We start from the raw sequence: 23,610 nt of genomic DNA on the forward strand, positions 1-23,610 counted from the left end.
AGTATCTTTCCTCCCATTCCTTCATCTGCAACTAAAGTGGGCAAAACCATAACTTTTTCCACTCCCTGTGATCATTAGACCTTGGAGAAATTTAAAAAAAAAAGGCTTCTTCTCACAGGAATATTAGGAACTCATGCTATAAACAGAACCATTTAGAAGAAAAAGAGGCCACCTTAGCCTACAAAACACATTCCAAATAAAGAGTTAACATACTTGCCCCTAGACCTAAGGCCCTTGGACACACGGGCTGGTGGGCCACTCCAGCAGGAAGTGCTGTGTAACTGGGTAACTCATCAGTGCAGGGAGTGGAGGAGGCCCTAGACCCCTGGAAACCAGAGAGCAACCAGCTCCCCAAACCCCACACGACACATGACATGCAGATGAACCAAGAAGCTCTCCATGTTGGCGCTGGTGCCATCACCCTGCAAGATGACTTTCCAACAGCCAACTACCACAGCCAGTCCCCTTAACCTAACCTAAAAGGTTCCAAGTAACCTGAACTCCTGAAATAACGCTTCTGTCACCCAGTCGCCATTGACAAAGATCAACAGTGCCTTGTCCAACGCTATACAATGTCTCTGAGCTATGGTATCCTAAGCAACGGGAGGCCTGCCTGGACCACCAGGTCCACACTGGAATCCCCACACCCAATCACTCTGTAGACCTACTTCATTCCTTCAAAGCACCAGCTGTCATCTGTGGATTCCCCCTAGAACATACATTCTGATTCTCAGTCTGCCATGCCCAGTGTCTGGAGTGGGGCTTGGCTGCTGCTAAGTCCTCACGACCTACTGAAAGCAGGAGGGGGAAGAAGGGAATAAAAGAAGAGAAAAGGGAATCGTGTCTCTATACTGACTCTGGGCACATTTCCAATGTTCAAGTCAACAAACAATATGCATGGAATCCCAGGCACGTACTGTTCTGCACTCCCAGCTCCTTACCTCCTCTCAACCCTAACAGGGAGGAATTTCTTTCCATCACTGATCTCCACAGAATGCTCAAAGATGGAGAAACAGGCAGTTCCCTCATGGGTTCTCAGCTCAAGAGTACCTAATTTTTCAAATTAGCTTAGAAAAAGAAAGAGTCACGTAGGCATGGGTAGCGTTTATTAATCATGTGTGTCAGAGACAACGATGTGAGAGCCAGACTGATGAAAGCCAAAGCCTACACCCGTATTAAAGATTAAAATTTATTTTTAAACGTAATGACTAACAACTTTCACTTGATCCTCTTTCTTCTCCACAGGATCCTTCTTCTCTAGACCACATATACTTATTTTTAATCTCTCTCGGGAAAGAAGTAGAAAATAATAGGATTATATGGGTTTAACAGAAAGGAAGATTACCTCCTGAGGAAATATAGTATATCCCCCCCCCCCCACTTATTTACTATCCTGATCAAAAGCTCAGATCACAGTCAGAATTCATGAGGTTACCTCAGACAGTGGGTAATGGATGTATTCTGCTCCACATCGACAGAAAGGTCAAGAAAATCTTCATCTTTGCTACTAACCTGAAGCAAAGAAAAAAGAGAAAAAGTATTAGGTACAAAATACATAATGGACATAGTATGTCAAATTTTGAACACTTATTGGTAACCAAAACCCAAAATGCAGTCACAGTCATGTGCAGTTTTGTATACTCGCTGGCAACTAGTTACACCAAAAACAACCCAATCTAGAGAAAATCCCCAACTCTCAATTGACCACAGTCCCGTTCCAGCTTTGATTCAGAATTTTTAATAATTAACACTCAACCAGATTTCTCTTCCTCCCCACTCGTCTTGCCCGTCATTCCAAAGAAGGAAGTATCAGACAAACACTGATACAGCCCAAACTGGCAGAAGGAGAAAAATTGAAAAAGAGACAAGAGACTTCGAAAACTCACTACTCAGGTAGGCAACCTTTCAGACTGTCTGCCCTGAAATCACTCGCTCTCGAGCCTCATCATCCAAGCTGCGCTTGGGGCCAGGGAGCCTGATGTGTGCTGGGCTGGAGGGTCACACTCACCGCACGTGCACCTGTCCCCGAGCTTGGAAAGCAGCCATCATTTGCAGAGCTCTGTGCTAACTGTGCTAACTGCTGGACCCGGAGCTGGCCTGGAGCCCTGGCTCACACAGGCCACCCTACTGTGGACTGCTCTCAGCAGCTGGCTCACTGACCCAGCTGTTTCTCAGCTCCTGCGGTTAACACCACACCAAGCCTGGCTCTTGTACTTACTGACGTTCCCTGAGTAAAACTGCTTGCATTCCAGCCGTACACTGGCAAGCCTGGTGTTTTCCTCTCTTGGGGGGGGTAGGGGGTGCAAACTAGCACAGAAACAACCTTGAAGTATTCAGTCAATTGGCAGCAAAATGAGAAAACACTCCCTTAAGTGTGACAACCACCCTATGACCAATACTCTACTGTAGGTCCTTATCTAAAGGAGATGTAGAATGTAGACAGACTTTTATACTTTTACTAGTACACACAAGAAAGGGCGTAGACACAGACTTTCCAGTTCCATATCCTGTCTCTGCCACTTACCCAGTAGATGACTGTAGGCCAATTACTTAGCCCTGGTGTACCTTAGTTTCCTCATCTATAAAGTGAGGACAGTAAGAGTACCTATTTCATCAAGCTGTTGTAAAGATAAAATAATACATGTAAAGTGCTTTCAGAAATAGACAAGACACTCAAAAAGTCAGAGAGGGGTATAAAAATTATAAATGGCCTAAGATGGGCAAAGAACTGGGAATGGTTCACTACATGGTGGATATCATACAATATTACATGAATAAATAGACTATACAACCGCATATAAGCTAATTCCAGTTTTGTATAAAAAAGGCATGTATATATTTACACACACACTCCATCATTCTGCCCTTTTTTTTTTTTTAAATGGCACTTGTTACTTCTATGGTAGGATGTATGAAAGGCCCCCAGTCTTCACCACTGCCTACACTGGCTTCTTTGCCATATGATCCTCTCATCAAGAGATGTGCTTCCCATCCTTGATTCTGAGTTCAGCCTGAATGACTTGCTTTGACTAGTGGAGTGTTAGAGGACATGTCATAAGCAGAAGCTTGAACAAGCACTTATGAAGTCGCTCTCTTGCATTTCTGTCATCATCATAAGAAGGATCAACCCGGGCTAGCCCACTATTCTCAGGAAGAAGACGAGAGACCCATGGAAGAGAGCTGTTCTCTCTAAGGTCCCCCAGCCAAGCCCAATCTAGAGCAAAATGCCTAGCCAGCCAGCAGATACATAAGTGAGCCAGCTAAAATACAAACACACAAGTTCATCCAGGTCCAGACTAAATCAGGTGACCCTCGGCCAACTCATAGTTGAATGAATTATAATAAATGATAGTTGATTTAAGTCTCAGAGGTTTTGAGGTGGTTTGTAAGCAAAGCAACAGGTAACCAATACTACTACTTCATATTACAAATGTTTTATTTGTATTTTTTTTATTGTCTGACGCCCCCTTGCTAAAATGAAAGGCTGGCTCCAGCAATGACTAAGATCTTGCCATTCGAACACTCCTCCAGAAAAACTATAGAGCTCAGATAACTATAAATAAAAATAGCTACCTGAAGGTGTTGGGGAAACCACACAAACAGATGGAAGCAGAGTCCACACCTGGAGAAAAGTTACAGAGAGTAAGCTCATGGTTACACAGCCTTTAGATGGGAATCTGGGAACAAATACAGTCTGTCTGGCCTTGGAATCAGAAAACTGAATCTGGGAAGACCATGTGTACTGGCAAGAAGGGGAGGAACTGAGAGGGTATTCCCAACCCTGTCTGCCCACATCTCTGGTTGACCACTGAGCCGCTTATGCACAGAGTCCATACACTCACAGCACTCAGCTAGAGACCAAAGGGCTGACCCAAGATTCAAGCTGCCACCTAAGAAACAGATTTGTAGTTTGCATCCAACCAAGATAAACTGCCTGCTGGAACTCAAACATTAACACTTACTGAAAAAATATAACAGAACTTAGGGTCTCCCAAGTTTTACATCCTCAATGTCCTAGATACCATTCAAACCTACAAAATGTGTGAAAGGCAGGAAAAATAGGAGACATTCTTAAGACAATCGAAACCAGTCCTCGATGTAGACGTTAAAATTAGCAGACGAGAATTTTTTTTTTAGAAGACAAGAATTTTAAAGCTATTGTAACTATTCTCAGTAAAGTAAAATATACTCACAACAAACCAAAACATAAGAAATCTCAGCAGGGAAACAGAGAAAAAAAAAAAAAAAGAAAAGAAAAGAATCAAATGGGAATTCCAGAACTGAAAAATTCATAAGCCAGATGGACTTAACAATGAATTGGAGATAACAGAGGAAAGAAAAAGTGGACTTGAAGACAGATCAACAGAAAATTAACCAATGAGAAGAATAAAGAAAAAGGAAAGATTGAAATAAAAATTAACAGATACTCAGAGAACTGTTAGAAAATGTCATACATACAACTGGAGTCTCAGAAGGAGAGGAGAGAAAGAGCAATAAAGCTGTTTGAAAAATAATGGCGAAATATCAGAAAAGCTGTTTGAAAAATAATGGCGAAATATTTCCTAACTTGGTGAAAGAAATACATTTATAGATTAAGACGTTCAACAAACACCAAGTATTTGGATAAACACTGCTAGAAGGCCAGCCAAGGCACATCACAGTCAAACTGTTACAAGTCAAAGGCAAAAAGCAAATCTTAAAAATATCCGAGAGGAAAATGACATTTCACAAAAGAATGGTTCAACTGGAAGCTGATCTCTCATCAGAAATTAGAGGCCAGAGACAGCGGAACAACATCTTTAATGTGCTAAAAAAGAAAAACTGTCAATGCAGAACTCTTAAAAGCCCATAAATAGATCCTTCAAGGATGAAGCCAAAATAAAGAGAATTCATTATTAACAGACCTGCACTGCAAAAAAAAAAAAAGGTTAAAGGAAGTTCTTCAAGCCAAAGGGAAATGATACCAGATGGAAACCCAGATCCTCAAGAAAGAATGAAGAGCATTAAGAATAGTAATTTTGACACTTCCCTGTGGGGTTTGTAATACACATAAATGTAATACATACAACACTACAGCATGAGGACCGCATAAGGCAGGGCCAGGCAGAAGGAATATGCACCTGTATGGTTATAAGCTTCCTTTTTTTGGGGGGGGTGGGTTATAAGCTTCCTATGTTTTATGTAAAACAGTGACATTATTAACTGTAAGTGGACTGTGAAAAATAAAGGATGTATACTGGAATCTCTGGAGAAACAACAACACACACAAATATATACCAAGAGGAAGACTAAAATGGAATTGTTTATGCAAATACATATATACATGTACATATATTCAAAATATACATGTATCAACATAATTTTTTTAAAGCGAGGGAGGAGGAACATAAAAACAAAAAACTGAGGGGGAATATATAGAAAATGAGTAATAAAGAGGGGGCCCCAAACCACCCATACTGGTAATTACATCAAACATTAATGGAATAAACATTAGTGGTGGCCTGGGGCTTGCAACAGAGATTAATTGCTGGGTACAAGGAATTTTACTGGTGTAACAAAAATGTTTTATAAAACTGGATTATGATGATAGTTGCACAACTCACCAAATTACTTTAAAAATTACTGAAACGAGGGCACCTGGGCGGCCCAATGATTGAGTGTCTGCCTTTGGCTCAGGGCATGATCCCAGGGTCCTGGGATCAAGTCCCACATCAGGCTCCCTGTGAGGAGCCTGCTTCTCCCGCTGTCTATGTCTCTGCCTGTGTCTCTCCTGAATAAATAAATAAAAATCTAAAAAAAAAAAATTACTGGGATGCCTGGGTGGCTCAGTGGTTGAGCATCTATCTGCCTTTGGCTCAGGGCATGATCCCGGGATCAAGTCCCACACCGGGCTCCCTGCGAGGAGCCTGCTTCTCCCTCTGCCTGGGTCTCTGCCTATCCCTCTCTGTGTCTCTCATGAATAAATAAATAAATTTTTAAAAATTACTGAAAGGATGAACTTTATGGCAGATAGTATGCCTCAATAAGGCAGTTTTTTCAAAAAGTAAAAGAGGGGCACCTGGGGGCTCAGCTGGTTGAGGGAAGAACTTGTGATTTCGGCTGAGGTTGTGATTTTATGGGTCGTGAGATTGTGTCCTGTGTTCTCAGGCTCTGTACCCAGCAGGGAGTCTGCTTGAGATTCTCTCTCTCCCTCTGACCCTCCCCCAACTCAGGTGTGCATGCACTCTCTGTAAGATCAATAAATCTTAAAAAAAAAAAAAAGAAAAAAAAAAGAAAAACTGGGCCACCTGAGTAGCTCAGTCAGTTGAGTGGGTGACTCTTGATTTTGGCTCAGACCATGATCTCAGGGGTCCTGGGACTGAGCCCCACATCCTGCAGTATGCTCAGCAGGGAGTCGGCTTGAGGATTCCCTCTGCCCCTCCTCCTCTCTCTCTCTCTCTCTCCTTTTCCTCTAAAATAAATAAATAAAAATCTAACCATGATTATGGGATTATTTCACTTTATTATTTTATTTCCTCCTCTAATTCTGTCAGTTTTTGCTTTGCGAGTTGTAATCATTAAAAAAGGATTTATTTATTTGAAAGAGAGTGAGCGAGCCAGGAGAGGGGCAGAGAGGGAGAGACGCCCTGCTGAGCATGGAGCCAAGATGTAGACCTTATGACCCTATGGTCACGACCTGAGCCAAAACCAAGTCAGATGCAGAATCAACTGCACCAGGGACAGCCCGGGTGGCGCAGCGGTTTAGCACCGCCTTCAGCCCAGTGTGTGATCCTGGAGACCCAGGATTGAGTCCCACGTCGGGCTCCCTGCATGGAACCTGCTTCTCCCTCTGCCTGTGTCTCTGCCTCTCTCTCTGTGTGTGTCTCTCATGAATAAATAAAATCTTTAAAAAAATAAAATAAAAATAAAAATAAAATAAATAAAATAAAATAAACTGCACCACCCGGGTGCCCTCACCATCATAGGTCGATATTTTAACACCCCTTTCTCAGTAAGTAATGGAAAGACTAGGGGTAAAGAATCAAGAAAAACAGAAAATCTGAAGAACTCTAACGTTAGAATAATGTACTCAATAATTATGAAATACATATTCTGTTCAACTATAAAATACATATTCAAGGAAGCTTTTCCTTCCAAAGGACAATTTAGCAAATGTCTGGACCCATTTTCACTGTCACCTTCTGGGGGATGCTACTGGCATCTAGCATGTTTAGAAGCCAGGGATGCACCCCCACAGCAAAGAACTATCTGACTTTAAATATTAATGGTTCCAGGGGATCCCTGGGTGGCTCAGCGGTTTAGCACCTGCCTTTGGCCCAGGGTGTGATCCTGGAGTCCCAGGATCGAGACCCACATCAGACTTCCTGCATGGAGCCTGCTTCTCCTTCTGCCTATGTCTCTGCCTCTCTCTCTCTCTGTGTCTCTCATGAATAAATAAATATTTTTTTAAAAAAAATAAATATTAATGGTTCCAAGGTTGAGAGACCTTGTTTTTAAGTACATTCACCAGGATAGACTATGTGTTAGGATACAACACATATCACAGCATATTTTAAAAGACTGAAATAATACAGAATATATTCCCTAACCACATAGAATTAAATCTGAAATCAATAAAATTAGGAAAAAAATCTAGGAAAATCCTAAATAACTGAAGGTTAAACAACATACTTCTAAGTGATACATGGATCGAAGGAGAAAAAGCACAAGAGAAATTAGAATATATTTTGAACTAATGAAAAAGAAAAATCAGAATTTGTGGGATGCAACTAAAGCAGTGCTTAAAGGGCAATCTACAGCTTTAAGTGTGTATATGATAGTAAACAAAAGAGGAGGGACAATCTTTTTTGTTTGTTTTAAATGCTATATCCCTACTACATAAAATAATTTCTAGCCTTTCCTGGGTCTCCAATAAACATTTACTAAATGCCTGAATATATAGCTGAACAAATGGAAAAATATCTAAATGCCAACAGTGGCATCTGGATGCAGAATGATAAATGATTTTCTTTTTATACATTCCTGTATCTGGTCTATAAAACATAATCCCATAGGAATTATATTTTTTTAATTAGTGAAACTTTTTAAATCTAAATGATTCTTCTCTAGGAGAAAATAAAAAGATCAGAGCCAACCGAAATCATACATAATTTAGAGAGGGAGCATTAGATTCCAGTCGAGGAAAGCCTTGACTGGAAGGGCACAGACAGAGAAATATGGTCTCCTGCTGGATGCAAATCTTTTCTCTTCTTAATTATTTTAGGGAGGGGAGAAAGGTACAAACCTAATTAACTAGATGAAAAAAGTTACTGTAACTTTCCCAATTCCCAATGTAAGCTGCTTCCAGAATTTAAGAGTGTGAGAAAGGAAAGCACAACTCAAGCAGATCAGCCCCTTAGGGGATTTGAACACATGGCTCTAAACCCTTCCATTAGAATTCTTCTCTCCCCCTGACTCAGACTGCTGTAGTCAAAAGCAATGGGTGATCAAGCAATTTTTTTTCTTTTGCCTTTCCATCTCCCCAGAAAGCTGCCAGATAATGAAACCATTTTCTTCCCACACACAAGGATCTCATTCTGGTCTAAGTGAAAATACAGCTTGTCTCCAAGGAAACATATATGTCACTAAGACTACAATACTCTCAGCAAGCACAGGCTACATCTTATTGTTTCTTCTTCTCCCCAGTTCTGGGCCTCGAGTTCCCCCCAAAACTGGTTTAAAAGGTTACTTGGGGCAAAAAAAAAAAAAAAAAAAAAAAAAAAAAAAAGGTTATCTGGGAAAATTAAACGATCCTACATGTTCTTCTGTTCAATTAATTACAGATCAATTATTAGGACAAATTACTAAGTATGGGATACATACGAATCATGAGCTTTCCAAAGGGCCTGGGTAATTAATATCATATTCAGATGGGCTTCTAATCCCCAGACTCCTTTCCTTGGCTTATAGAAGAGGTGGCCAGGTGGGGTTCCTCGATGATCAGCTAGGAACCGAAAGTGCGCCCTTCGAGCAGCAGCAGCAGGGCTGTGGGCTTTGGAGAGGTGGTAACTACAGCCCCCCTGAATCGCCAGGGAGAGGCCTCCCCTGGCCACATCCCCCATCCCCACTCCTCTTCTGTAAAGGGCTCTGAGGCTCGAATCCATTTCAACCTCTGCAAACGAATCAAGAAGGAGCCGAATCAAGAAGGAGCCGAACAACTGGTATTTAATAAAGTAGTTCTTTAGATGACCTTTTGGCTCTAGTGACGGATATAAATGTGCCTTAAAGCCCCCAGGAAGCACTAAAAAACACAGGTTTGTAAAGCAAAAACTCAGCTTAAATGGAAAGGGGGGCTGGGAGGGGGGTTAACAACAGCAACGACAAAATTAAGCTCCAATTGGCGCAGCAAATCTTATGAACCAAGCAAAGAACAGCCAAAAGGAGTGCTGAGGCCAGTCTGGAAAATCCCCAGGCCGCAATTCTGAAGTGCCTCGATCAAGGTTATGTGGGGAAGTGTGCACTGAATTACCCCCTTCAAACGGTCTCTCCAAGTGTACTGCAGAGTGAAAGTGTCTCCATAAATCTCTCAGTTGACATTTGCACTGCAATCACAAGCAACATTTACAAAGGGTGAGGCCAAGGGGAAAAAAAAAATCATTGTTTTCTGAAAGCTTGAAGGCTGGCACAAGAGTTTTTTGCACCAGTGGAGGAACTAGCAGCTGAGGTGGCTACAGTGGCAAGGCTCCCTGGGGGCTAATGTGCAGCTCGGGATCCTGGAGGGCTGAAGCCCACTGTGAGATTTCACAACTGTGACGGAAGCACCATCTCAAGGCTGCTTGCCTTGGGCAGAAGACATCACTCAAAGGGGGCTCCATGTTTCTCATCCTGTGAAGGAAAACTTAAATGTTAGGTCTTCTTTTATCCTAAGTCCTCAACATCCTACAGCATCAACAACAACAAAAGCCTGCAGGCTATGTATTTTCTTAGAAAGTAGAGGGCTTTTCTAACAATTAAGAGCTTTCTAAAAATGGAATGCATGGCCCAGGGAGATTGAGTTCCCCATCCCTGGACAGGGGCCAGCAGATGCTGGTGACCAACTGGCTGGGATGTCACAGAAGGGACTCGGGCACCAGTAGGGAAGGATTGGATGACTCCTAGGATCCCATCCAGTTAAAGGATCTAAGAAATGGAGTTGATTATCTAAGTGACTCCAGAGAAAACTCCTGCCTCAAGGCTAATTACTTTAAGAAGTTTAAAAAAAAAAACAAAACAGGTTTTTCAGAGTGCCATCCTCCATAGAGATACACTCACTTCCACAAACCAAGTATTATGGTAGGAATCCCATTATAACAAACTATGGCACCACCCAAACATTTTGAAGGTTATCTCTGAGCACGGGTGTCACATCTAACAGTGACCCTCCAGGAATAAACAGGCTACATGATAGTTTCTGCTACACAAATATTTGAGGGTGTGATATTTGCATTTGTTGGGATCGAATAACCTGGTCAGGGACAAGAAAAGAAACTAAAATGTGACTGAGCCTATCATCTGAGCCTTCCTGAAAACTCACATGGAGTTTTCCACAAGATGGATTTAGTAACTGTGCTAATTTCAAAGATAACCAAAAGGACCAGCCAGCTGCACTGTCTGCTGCAGGTTTCTTGGCTAAATGTAGAAATGCGATGCCCCACTGTTCAGGCTCATGTATCATAAGCTCACAGGGTGCTCTGTACTTCTCCTTCACAGCACTTTACCATCGTAATGACAAATCTCATTATTCATTCTGTTATTAATGTGTATCTTCCATGTGAAAGCTCCAGAAGGGCAAGGCTCTCACTGTATCCTCAGCGTCTGGACCCTTACATAGCAGCTGCGAGGCAGGGGGAGGTATTTACTGAAGAAAATAATACTCAGCTACGCAGCCACTGTATTACCCAAAGTGAAGCCATCTAGAATAGTAGGTATAGACAACAATGTGGAGGAATGAGAATGATCATTCACAGGATGTGTAGAACGGTACAACCACTTTGGGCATTTGATATTTTCTGATATGAATACCATGTGACCCAAAAAATATATATATTATATAATATAAATATAAATATATAAAATATATAAATATAAATATATAAAATAATATGTAAATATATATATATATAAAGAGAAAGAAAAGATTTCTGTATTGTTATTTTATGTATTGGAATGTTCAAAGCAGCGTTGCTCATAGTTGCCTAAATTGGAAACAACCAAATATCCACCAACGTGAAATAAACTAGTGAACTGTCCTATATTCATGCACGGTACTATAGGGCAATGAAAATGAATGAACAAAAGCATAATGCAACAACACAAATGAATCTCACAAGGATACTCCACAAAAAAAGCACAGCCCAAACCCAGTGCACAGAAGAATACATATTGTATTATTTCATTCCTATCAGGACAAAAAACAAGCCAAACTGAACGATTATTTTAGGGGTACAAAAATAAGTTGCAAGTTCTACCAAATATTCAAAGAACAGACAGATTGCTGTAAGTTGGACAGGACGGCAACATGGAGGAGGCAAGAAAAAGGGCAGAAAATCAAATAAGAAGTTACTGCAATTTAGTTGAGAATGGCAGTCAAGAGCTGAAGGGGGGGGGGGGTGGACTCTGAGCCAGGGTGAGAGCAGCGGGGATGGAGAGAAATAGGGGATTAAAAAGATACAACAGGCAGACCTCAAGGATAGAAGAGATATAAAAGGTAAGGGGAGGATGGTGCCAAGGAATACTCCCTTATTAAAAAAGAGGAAAGAAAGAAAGAAAAAAAGACTATATATCTGCAAATTATAATTATTTACAATATAGCCCTGACTTTGATGTTTAAAAGTGTGTGAGGTTATTCTAAACATACATTCAGTATTGAGAAGAGAATAAAAAACTTCAACGGATTAAAAAACATGACATGTTGGGTGACGGGCACTGAGGAGGGCACTTGATGGGATGAGCACTGGGTGTTCTACTGTATGTTGATGAATTGAATTTAAATAAAACATTGGAAAAAAATAAAACACATGAAATGTTAAAACTCATGAGTTCATTACAAAACGGTAACACAAAAGAGGGAAAAGGTGATGAAGTATTCCACACATTCTGGCAACGTTGGGAAAGTGGTAAAAAAATTAAGGAAGGCAAAGATGTACAGTGCAGTCTCTAGAGTAACCTCTAGGAGAATTTGAAACTAATAATACAATTGATGCAAAAAAATAAAAAAAGAAGAAGAAATATTTCATTGACACAAAAGAAGGCAAGAAAGAAAAAGAAATATAAAACAGGAGGGTTAAATAAAAACAGAGCAGGATGGTGGAAACATGCTGCCATTTTACTGTACTTGGTAATGCTACAGGATGCTTCCAGAATGGGGGAAATTCTACAGGACAAAAATGATTTCTTCAACAACTAAATTGCAAGGAAAAAAGGAGGGGGGGGGGAAGCAGTGGGTGGATGTTTGGATCCTTAATGTGAATTAACCAACTGCTAATATATATATATATTTGTGTGTGTGTGTGTGTGTGTATATATACACACATATGATAATCAGAGAAACTTGAACACTAAGTGAATAATGATTTAAAGGAATTATTTTTAGGTATAATAACGATACACTTTTGTTTAAAAAAAAAAAGATGTCTTACCTTTTAGAGATATGTAACAAAGTGATGAAGAAACTGTAAATGAAACAAGAACTTATCTGAGATTTGCTTAAAAATGACCAGGTAGGCAAAGGTGGGGGGAAGAGGCATGAAACAAAAAATGATCAAGATGGGCCAATGTGTTAACGATCATAGTAATACCCATATGGGATTTACTCTACTCTTCTACTTCCGTATTCACTTGGATTTTACTGGAATATAAAATATAAAGGGCCAGAAGGAGAAAGGGAGGGAGGAAAGAAAGATCTCTAGACAGAAAAGTATGTGTAGAAAATGTTTTGGCAGCATATATTTCAAAATGTTTCGAGTGGTTCTCTCTGGGCAAATGTGATCACAATTTTTAGAACATGTTACAAATTTATCATCTCTAGGTAGAGGAGATCACTGGTAACTTTTACTCTCTTTTTCCCTCTTTTTTGCTTAGCTATGTTTTCTAGTTGTTTCTACAATGAACAAACGAGAATGCTGATTCAAAAACTGTTTAAAAGGACAGGAGAAAGACTGCCAAAAAACCAAGAGCCTCCTACTTACATCCACATTTCTTCTTACCCATTTCTGGGTCCTAGTTCCTCCGCAGAAACTAATGAAAGCTACTCTCTCTGAGACTCAAAATGCACAATCCTATAGAACTTTTCGTATGATGTGACGAAACTCCTGAGACGCCTAATGAACTCAGAGACTGGCTATGTTGTTAGCAGTAAGAGTAAATAAGAAGAGCTGGCATTTATTGCCTTTTTGCAAAGTACCGCGCATGGCTCTATGTGCTTTCCAACTGCTAACTCAGTTCAGCCTCCCGAGCAGCTCTGTGACACACGTGCACTCACTGTACCCAATTTACAGATGAGGAGAGTGAAGGCAGAGAGGCTGAATGGTACGCCCATGCCGGCAGAACCAGCATACAAACTCCACGGCCTGGCTCCAATGCTGGGCTCTGAGCCACCAAATCCTGAGACCACTCACAGCGTGATGTCAAACATACCAAGCAAATGTGACATCCGTAGATCATGTGTTTGAGTTCACCTCACAGTCCTGGCCTACTATGTGCCAGACTCAGCCAACACATGAGCCCACCCAGCTGACTGCAGCAGGATCAGAAGCCAAGCCCGACTTCCAACTTCAAGTGCACCACCCCACAGCTGATTCCTCCCCTAAAGCTGGGGAGACAGGGTCTATTCTGCATCACCTGACCTCCGCATGAGCAAACTTTTTCCGAGATAACTGGTGGTGGTCCCGTTTCACATTTCACAGTTTGTGGATGGTCAAATGTGCCCGTGACACCGAGCAATCCAGTTTTTGAGATTTGCCCTCATCCAGTCTGTGTTAGCAAGCGGAGACATCCTGGATGGAGACATGCTTCTAAAAGTTTGCCCCCGGGGCTCATCAACACAGACGGATCACGGTGCACTCATGCACATGACACACAGTCTGCACAAAACACGCACAAGCAAAGTACCCGAAAGCCCTCTCAGTGCTTACAGTTTCACAGTTCAAGCATCGAGTTTCATTGGTCAGCGTTCCCTGAAAAATCTCATGGACCCAGGTGAGTTCTGGTTTATTATTCTCTGCAGGCTCATTCATGTTGCCATTTTTTAATTTTCCGTTTTGCTTTTCCTGTTTCTTCTCTTCCTGCAGGATGTCCGCAATAGTGTTCAGCAAATAATTTAAAAACTCGTGAGCATCCTGCTGCATGTAGTTATCAAAGAGATCTGGAAAAGAGAAGGTCATTATTTCAATCTCTGGCTCTCGTAAAGCAAACAAAACGCTTAATTTTACATGCACACTTCAATTTTTATACTGAAATGTCAAGTGGACAGGCATGACATACATTCATCTCTATTTTGCAACCTGACTACGTAAATTCTAGAAGACTTTTTTTGTTCACTTTCCTTTTTTTCTACCACCCGCCGAAAATTACACTCCCCCTATCTCCCTAAAGTCATCTCATATATAAAAAGCTACTAAAATTTTTATTTATTCTACAAAAAGACTCCAGAAATTATTTGATAAGTTTCCGGATAAAATATCAATATTTAATATGACGTGACCGCCAATGATCAATTATTCATTTTGCAATTTATCTACAGCAACTGGGGTCTCTGCCCAAAGATCATATTAAACCCTGGACCAGACTGGAAGCAGCTTAAATGAAACACATATGGGAGATGGGGGATATATGTATCTATCTGATAGTGTTCTGAAACCAAATACGAATGATTCCAGAAGCCTACTGCTGTTCCCCACCATAAGGACAAACAATCAAGAGATGAATGCAGCTGTGAAACTTCATTATTAATCATGTTCACGACGAGACTCGGGAGTGCTCTGCTTCCTGCTCAGATTATTTTTATTCTGGTACATATAAACTACAACAACTTTAAGAGACAGCAATCAAATTAAATGAGACTTTATAAAACAAACATCTGATTAACTGCAAGTCTGTGGAGTAAGGCTGAAATCTAGGATAAACACAAGTTGCCATATCAACTATTTCTAGTCACAGAAATTACCAATGCAAATCTTCTGGAATAACCTCGTCTCTACTAGCGATTTTCCCCAAAAGAGAAGATCAAAAAACCAGGGAGGAAAAAAAAAAAAAAAAATCAGGTGACAGCAGGGCATTTGTATCATATAAAGGTATTAATTTAATATCCTGCAATCGTCTTAGGCAAAAATCAGGAGGCATTATTTTTAAAAGAGCAAGGGCTCTGATTGGATAATACGCATTGACTTTAATTACTTATGACAAGTTTATAAGAATACTATTTTATTCAATGATTGTACTAACCTATTTATTCCAATCAGCGTACTGCTTAGAGAAGGCTGCCTTGGGCAATTTCTCTTACAACAGTCCTCCCAATGTGAGGCAAATAAAAAGACCATTCCGAAATGGAATGATAGGGACGCCTGGGTGGACACCTAGGCTCCGCGGCTGAGCGCCTGCCTTCGACTCAGGGCGTGACCCCAGGGTCCCGGGATTGAGTCCCACATCGGGCTCCCTGCATGGAGCCTGCTTCTCCCTCTGCCTGTGTCTCTGCCTCTCTCTCTGTGTCTCTCATGAGTAAATAAATAAAATCTTAAAAAAAAAAAAATGGAATGATAAATCTGAATTTATAAACATGGTTTTTTGTCCAGTGTTATTTTATGTATACGGAGCGGAAAAGGAGAATCACATCTTCTTTCGAAGGCCAGTGACTTGAACAGTTGGCCAGACTATTTTCCTTTATAACCAGGAAGAGGGGAGATTCATCTCGAGGATCTGCGGGACTACGAAGGCGTGTTTCGGGCCCTCCAACACCTCACTCACCGTTCTCTTTTCTCAGCCGCGAAATGAACTTCTTTGGTGGGATCACGCCGACCTTCTTCTTCTGCGTGGCAATGCTGTGGAAGAGGTCTGCCAGGCACGTCAGTAAGTTTTCCTTCTTTTTTTGCTGGGCCTTGTACGCCAGCACATTCTCCCGGAAAGGCCGGCAGAAGTACAGCGCCTGAAGCACGGAGTTACAGTAGCACGTGTTTCCGAACTGCCAAGGACAAGAGGGAGGCTTCAGCGTGCCATCCGGAGATGTGCCACCTCCCAGAGGCCCACCCTCCAGGAACCAGCCCCGGCTTCCCAGCAGCAGGGTCCTGCTGGCCATGTCGGAAAACCAGGACACCACTCACAACACCGGTGACTATCTGAGCAACAGGGAAATGAATACAAGGGGACACCAGCCTGTTGAACGTCCCTAAAATGATAAACACTGAGCCTTGATTTAAAAAAAAAAAAAAAAAAGAATCTAAGGAGACCTTCTGGTGATTAAAAAAAAGAAAGAGAAAAATGAACACAACACAACATGGCGCCCCAGGAAAGGGGCCACACCGCAACACCTCGAAACTCTTATGATGGAAAATAAGAATCCAAAATCAGAAAGAAATCCGGGAACTGGGAACCATGTGTTCAGGTGAAACAGCCTTAACTCCATGGGAACTTGTTTTAGTTTTTCTCTTTCGAGATTCTAGCGCCCCTGTGCATTGCTTCGGACGGCCCGTCCTCACTTACGCCAGAGCCATGGAGGCAAAGAGGTGCCTCCCTAGGTCATCCCACTGGCTTCTTTTCCCCCTCAAACTCCTAAGTCACCCTCAATCTTGTTTCTGCCAAGATGGCAAGCGTCCCGACATAAGAGCACTCAGTTCCTGCTCTCCTGCCATCACAGTAGGATCCACACCACAAGATTTCGTTCCTCTCAAAAACCGTGGACACTCTCAGATTATGATAAAGAGGGAAGACGTCACCATCTCACTGGTTTTCAGCGGACTGTGACACCAACTCCGTGGAGGAACACGGCCGAGACTGACCCTTTAGAATTTCTCACATTCAGGGAAATGAAAAGGAGAAAAAAAAAAAAAAAAAACTAAAGAAATCACAAGATCAATAGCATAGATTTCAAAACGCTGTGTAAGATTAAAATAGAACACGAACATCTTCTCAAGACTGGTTGTTGGCTTGTGTGTCATTTTCCCAAGAGTGAGGCAGATGCTCCGCCATGCTTAATGTGACATTTCTACGTATGCGAAGATAGAACATTTCCTATTTTTACATATTTTAATCTACTTTGACACAATTATGTAATAGGAGACAAACCTCTTTTTTAAAGAGAAGCTGGAACTTTCATGAATTACCATTCGAAGCGAACATAAATGAAGTTATTAATGAATTGAATCTCACAATGCTTCCACAGACTAGGAAATGACCTTAATTCTTTTGTTCCCCATTTGTATTTTCCCTAGCTAGGACAGAATTTCTTACAACATGAATAACTATATCTTCACAGAGCTCAGCAGAGGCCTGTGCATAATGGCTAAAAAAAAGAAAAAAAAACTATTAAAATTCTAAGTCAGTATTTCATCAACACAATGCCCTATATTCTAGTACTTTAGCCTTCCTTCTTATACCGTTTTCCCTTTGACTGAGTGTGTCTCCTCCTTCATACCTAGATACCCTTTAGTGAAGAAGCTTGGCCCCAACCCAGGGATGACTCCTGGGAAAGAAGAGATACCAACATTCACTGAGTGTCCCCAATGTGCCTCAACCTCACGTCAGGATCTTCAATAGGAGCTCTCAATGACCCTTCCCTACTGCTCAAGAGACAGGTGTTGAAAGGTCTCCATTTTATAGATGGGGAAGCAGAGCAAGTGACTTGCTCAAGATTATACAGCTGCAAAACAGCATGGGGGGATGCCTGGGTGGCTCAGTGGTTGAGCATCTGCCTTCAGCTCAGGTCCTGATCCCGGGATCTGGGATCGAGTCCCGTATCTCGATCCTTGTGGGGAGCCTGCTTCTCCCTCTGCCTATGTCTCTGCCTCTCTTTCTCTGTGCCTCTCATGAATAAATAAATAAAATATTTAAAAAAAAAAAAAGAAAGAAAGAAAGAAAACAGCATGGGTACAATTCAGACTTACGTCTGTACTACTTCGAAACCAATGTTCTTTCCATTAGCCCCAAGTGGCATTCATTCTCTGAGATAGGTCTAGCTTCCCCAGTGGAAATGAGTACCTGTTATACCTGGGTACTGACAAGATTCTGCTCAGGGCAGTTGTTCCAGAAAACCAGGTACCTGGATGAGTTAACACTTGATGTGTGGAAAACCTCCAAGCCAGAGGGAAAGGATCAGGTGAGGAAGAAAGCTCACAGGGTAGTGGAAAATGCTGCCTTACTACTTAGTCATGACCAACTTACCAAGGAAGCGGAGCCTGCCGTGTGTGGCCATATAACAGGGAGCCACTGCTGAGCACAGATAAAATGAGGCCAAGGAATTCTGAGAAACATTGGTCCCAGTCCCCCCACCCCCCCACAACTCACCCGTTTTGTTTTTTCTTTTTTTTCACCCCTGTTTTAAGCACCATCATCAGGTTATATTGTTTGCTGAACAGTAAACTGGTGATGAGATGGTAACACTTTTAAAATTCTGGTTGTACTGATGCATATTGAAACGAAGACTGCCCCAGGAGCTCGTCCATATCATACAAGCAGATCTGGCATCAAGGCTAATAAAATTGCTCCGAAATTCATGTGTACAAAGGAAATCTCGTAGCCAGAAGGAAAAAAGTAAGAATCTAACCCAACAACAGTAATTAAACCCCTTTTCCTGGGAAAACTGACACTTTCCAAAACTGGACTAAACGTCTTCCGCCCCTAACATTTGCCCTTTCTGGGAACTAAGGCATATGAACAATTATGTAAAAATTGGTAATAAGGAAAACTGCCCTGGAGTTGCTTCAAGTACTCTAAAACATTTGATAAAAATAATACATTTTTTGAGGCGCTTGGGTGGCTCAGTCTGTTGGGCGTCTGCCTTCGGCTCAGGTCGTGACCACAGAGTCCTGAGATGGAGCCTCACATCCAGCTCGCTGCTCAGCAGGGAGCCTGCTTCTCCCTCTGCCTCTCACCCCACTCATGCTCTCTCTTCAATAATAAATAAAATCTTAAAAAAAATAATATAAAAATAATACATTTGTGTATACTTACATTGACCAATCCAAAGTAGTGTTCATTGATTGGAAACTGCTCTGGACCAATGTCTTTTTCCAGAGCAGAGGCATTGGTGCCCTGAAAGAGAAAAATAAAAGTTCTGTTGTATGTCAAACGGACAACAGACTCTTAAGAGAGTTCACTATTGATCTTCCTGGTCCAAATGGTGGTTGGCGATGTTCACGCTAGGAAAAAGGGTGTCAGACGTAAATTGATAAATGAAGTAATAATGCCAGCCTTATTCTTCTCCTCACCCAACCTAATCATCCCTTCAAACCTGTTCTACTTGGCTTTGATTATCTTCTTCTACCAGGAAAGTTGGTTTGAGATAGGCAAATCAGCAAACTATCATTAAGAACTTGTGAGTAAAACATTCTTAAGCTCCGCAGCTTTTATAATACTCAGTGGTATAGAGATTCACATCATCACTCTCGAAGTGAATTTCTTCATTCTGATGATGAAGAGTTACTGTGCACCCGCTATGAGCCAGGCACCGTTCCAGGCACTGACAATACAACAGAGAACAAAACAGACAGGGAAGCCCGCTCTCATGGAGCTTACATTTTAGTGGATGAAGACAGCTGGAAGGAAAAAGCGAATCTGCCAGGCAGTATGCTGGAAGGTGGTGTAGGTGCAGCGAAGAAAAATAAAGTAGGAAATGCAGGTGTGGACCTCAGGGAGGAGGGGCGGTGGGTGGTAGACAGCTGACACTCTAAATGGGGCAGTCAGGGAAAAAAAAACCTTACCTGGGAAAGTGAAATGTCCAAGGAATATGGTGAAGAAGGGAGCAATACACTTTAAAACCCTACACTTCCCAGTTGCATCAAACTGGTTAAGTCATGTGAAGCCAAGTTTAATGCTTCAACGAGATAGTGAGAAGCTACTGGATAGTCCTACTATGTGCAGTATTTATTCTCACAACAATCCTACAAGTAAGTACTATCATAACCCCCATTTAGCAGACGTAAGGTTTACGACAGTTAAAAATCTGTCCAAGGACCACAGTCAGTAAGGGACAGAGCCAGGACTCGAACCCAGGAGTCACACATGGGAGCCCCTGATCTTAACAAATACGATGCAGAGCAACCACACTGAAGAAACTGCTAAGGGCCAAGTGGCCACTAGGAATACCACACAGATCACCACTGCTCCCCAAAGGCCCAGATGAGTCTGCTAGGGTTAAGAATGGTGACTGAAGTCCAGTCTAACAACGTAAGTAGTTGGGGGTGGGGTGGGGTGGAATCAGGCTCCACATGTATCTGTGGCTCTAGTACCATTCTATAACCTTCCTCAGGCTATCACAGAAGACTCTGTTCATGGAATCTCAAAGATTAAAAAAAAAAAAAAAAAAAAAAAGAATCTCAAAGATTGGGGACATAGGTGTCGTAGAAAGGAAGAGACTCAGTTAAGTTTTATTTAAAAAATAAATAAATAAATCTACTGCTGCTACTTATTCTTGATTCATATAATTAGCATCCCCTGTCACAGAAAGGAATGGCCAAAAGGTAGGCTGAGAACCGGCCAAAATGGTCACTTGTCAACAAGAAAACGTTAAATGCAAAATAACCCAATTTTAAGCAAACAGAACCACAGCAAAAATGGCAATTCCATCCCCTTATCATAATATCCTTTTGTTTTCACTCGTCTTCTATACCCATTATGCAGCCAGACAATCTGAATTCCTTTTCCTGTCATCGGAGACTCTGAGTTCAGTGGACATCTACACGTTCGACAGTTTCACTCACTGTCTTTTCGTGTGTGCGCACACGCACAAGCGTGGCTTTCATACCTTTCACGATAAACCCCATATACAAGGCTGAATCTTTTAAATAATACTTACCATATTATAGTAGGATTTTATGGTTTAGAGAAAATCACTAAAAGCTATCAAAAAAGCTACATCTCAATGATAAATCAATATAAATAATGCATATTAAATACACCCACAGCCATATCTGAAGCAGCATTAGAATATATGGCTTAGAGCCCAGGAGGGATGTCAGATATAAAAGTATAGCACATGGAGACAGAGCTCATTAAATCTCTCTTTATGAGGTAGCCATACACTCAAGTTAATCCATGATTTTTGCTATTCAGGAATTCTTGGATCGAGTCTGCTTTTTTCTACCTATATTAATACTTTCCCGTTGGAGGGGGAGGTGATTAATCACACGGAGGGCGATGTTTAGGAGTAATAACCTGTTCTGAACACCTGCCCTTCTGAGGCTCTTGTCACCCAGTGCTCTCAAGGCCCTTCCTGTCTCCTCTTCTTGGCTGACCTCCATTCACTGAAGACCGACCTTTATCCCCCATCTCCTGCCATCATCTGGGGTGGTCTCGATCCCCATATGGAAGAACATTCCCACAGCCCGCTCTCAGTAACTGGATGTCCTACTTTCCAGCTGTCTTTCATTCCACTCCACTCCCAAAGACATACTCTGGATCTGGTCACTGCCCTAAAAATGGGTCCAGGCTCAGCTCGGCCTGCTGGCTTCCTTAGGCATCCCAGAGCCACACCTACATTTATGCCCCAGAACCTCTCACCCCTCTTCTTTCTTACTCAGCTTAGAGTCCAGGGATCATGATCTCAACTGTTCTTACGAACAACCCTTACCTTGCCCTTTGGTCACACAACCTGGCCAACAACTAACCCCGGAGGAACCAAACTGTCTGCCTTCTCTGAACACATATATATACCCATACAGATGGGCAATGCTAGCAGAAGTCACACAACCAAGCTGGATGGATTCACCTGAATTCACCAAAGTGGCTCTGAACGACACACGTGTCCTGCTTCCAACCATGTTTCTGCGGTGCACTCAATCTCCATGCCACGACAACTGTTTCCCACTTTCCTGGAGCTCATCAAAACTCCAACATACCCTAGATCTCCTTGGTGCCGCTCCCTGGCCACCTACTCAGTAGGGAAAACAATTTTTAATTGAATTAAATTAAGCCAGCAGAGAGGAAGTCCCTTCATCTCACTCCCAAACCTTCAAACCCATGTCCCTCTGTTAATGAAGGAGACCTCGCTCTTGGCCAAGCCAATCTTTCCTCTCCAGTGAGATCCTTCCCATAAGAATTTAACATGCCTATCGTGAAGGCCTGTGGCAGACGTTGACACTGTGCTCTGAATGTCAAAGTGAAGAATCTGGCATGCCTAAGTGCCTCTCCCACTAAAAATACACATGTGCCCAGTCTCCCACACATCTCCCCCAGTGACCTCCCCCCGTGTCATCGTCCCATCATAGTTTGACTTCTTTAAAGAACTCTCTATTGTCAACAACTACAGATGAGTCAGATAACTTCTATGGTTTTTTTTTTTTTTTTTTTTTTTTATTTATTTATTTATGATAGTCACAGAGAGAGAGAGAGAGAGAGAGGCAGAGACATAGGCAGAGGGAGAAGCAGGCTCCATGCACCGGGAGCCCAACATGGGATTCGATCCCGGGTCTCCAGGATCGCGCCCCGGGCCAAAGGCAGGCGCTAAACCGCTGCGCCACCCAGGGATCCCGGTTTTTTTTTTAAATAATCCAGTGGTGAGGGGTGCCTGGGTGGCTCAGTCAGTTAAGCATCTGCCTTCAACTGAGGTCATGATCCTGGGGTCCTGGGATGGAGCCCCATGCCAGGGTCCCTGCTCAGCAGATGGTCTGCTTCTCCCTCTCCCTCTGCCTCTTCATCCAGCTGTGTGCTTTCTCTTGTGCTGCTGTCTCTCTCTCAGATAAATAAATAAAGTCTAAAAAAAAAACAAGAGTAACAATCTAGTGGTGAGGTGGGGAGAAGTGGGGATACAATTGTGTTGTTGAAGCTGAGTGCTGGGTATGTGGGGCTTTATACTATTCTGTTTATACACGTTTATAACATGTATGTGTGTAGGCATAGGAGAGGTCCCCCAAAGATGTCCATGTCCTAATCCCCAGAGCCAGTGATTATTCCATTACCTTATATGGCAAAAGGAGATACCTGGTGTAGATGGGATTAAATCTGCCAATCAGCTGACCTTAAAAGAGAGGGAGTGTCCCGGATTCTCTTGGTGGGCCCAACGTTATCACAAGTATCCTTAAAAGTGGGAGACAGAAGCAGAATGAAGACTAGAGTGACGCCATGGGTGAAGGACTCAACTGGCCTTTGCTAATTTTGAAGACGAAGGAAGGGGAGCAGGAACCAAGGAACACAGGCAACCTCTAGAAACTGGAAAAGGCGAGACAGAGTCCCTGCTAGAGCCTCCAGGGAAGAACGTAGCCCTGTACTGCCTTCCTGTTAGCTCAGGGAGGCCCACTTCAGATCTCTGACCTCCAGAACCGTGAAATAATAAATCTGCACTGTTTAAGGCGCTGAGTTAATGGTAATCTGTTACAGCAGCAAGAGGAGACTGATACGATTTGTTAGACATTTTCCCTAACACTCTGTAAGACTTGTCTCTCCTTCCTC

At 42.2% G+C, this 23,610-nt stretch overlaps 1 protein-coding gene across 7 annotated transcripts in view; it reads right to left on the reverse strand.

The window, feature by feature from the left end:
• Nucleotides 1-23,610, reverse strand: part of USP46 (ubiquitin specific peptidase 46) — a 94,205-nt gene that overhangs the window by 17,326 nt on the left and 53,269 nt on the right. For 6 of the 7 annotated variants that reach the window (XM_072775029.1, XM_072775030.1, XM_072775031.1 and 3 more), the window contains 4 exons: nt 19,177-19,257; nt 15,979-16,192; nt 14,151-14,380; nt 1,436-1,512 (listed from right to left, as the gene is read on the reverse strand). In XM_072775029.1, coding sequence (XP_072631130.1) covers nt 1,436-1,512; nt 14,151-14,380; nt 15,979-16,192; nt 19,177-19,257 — 602 coding nt within the window. Of the gene's footprint in view, nt 1-1,435; nt 1,513-14,150; nt 14,381-15,459; nt 15,544-15,978; nt 16,193-19,176; nt 19,258-23,610 lie in introns of those variants that run through there. The other variant, XM_072775036.1, reaches the window with a different exon arrangement.

The sequence above is a fragment of the Canis lupus genome, chromosome 14 (genome assembly GCF_048164855.1).
Source record: "Canis lupus baileyi chromosome 14, mCanLup2.hap1, whole genome shotgun sequence".
NCBI classification, from domain to species: Eukaryota; Metazoa; Chordata; class Mammalia; order Carnivora; family Canidae; genus Canis; species Canis lupus.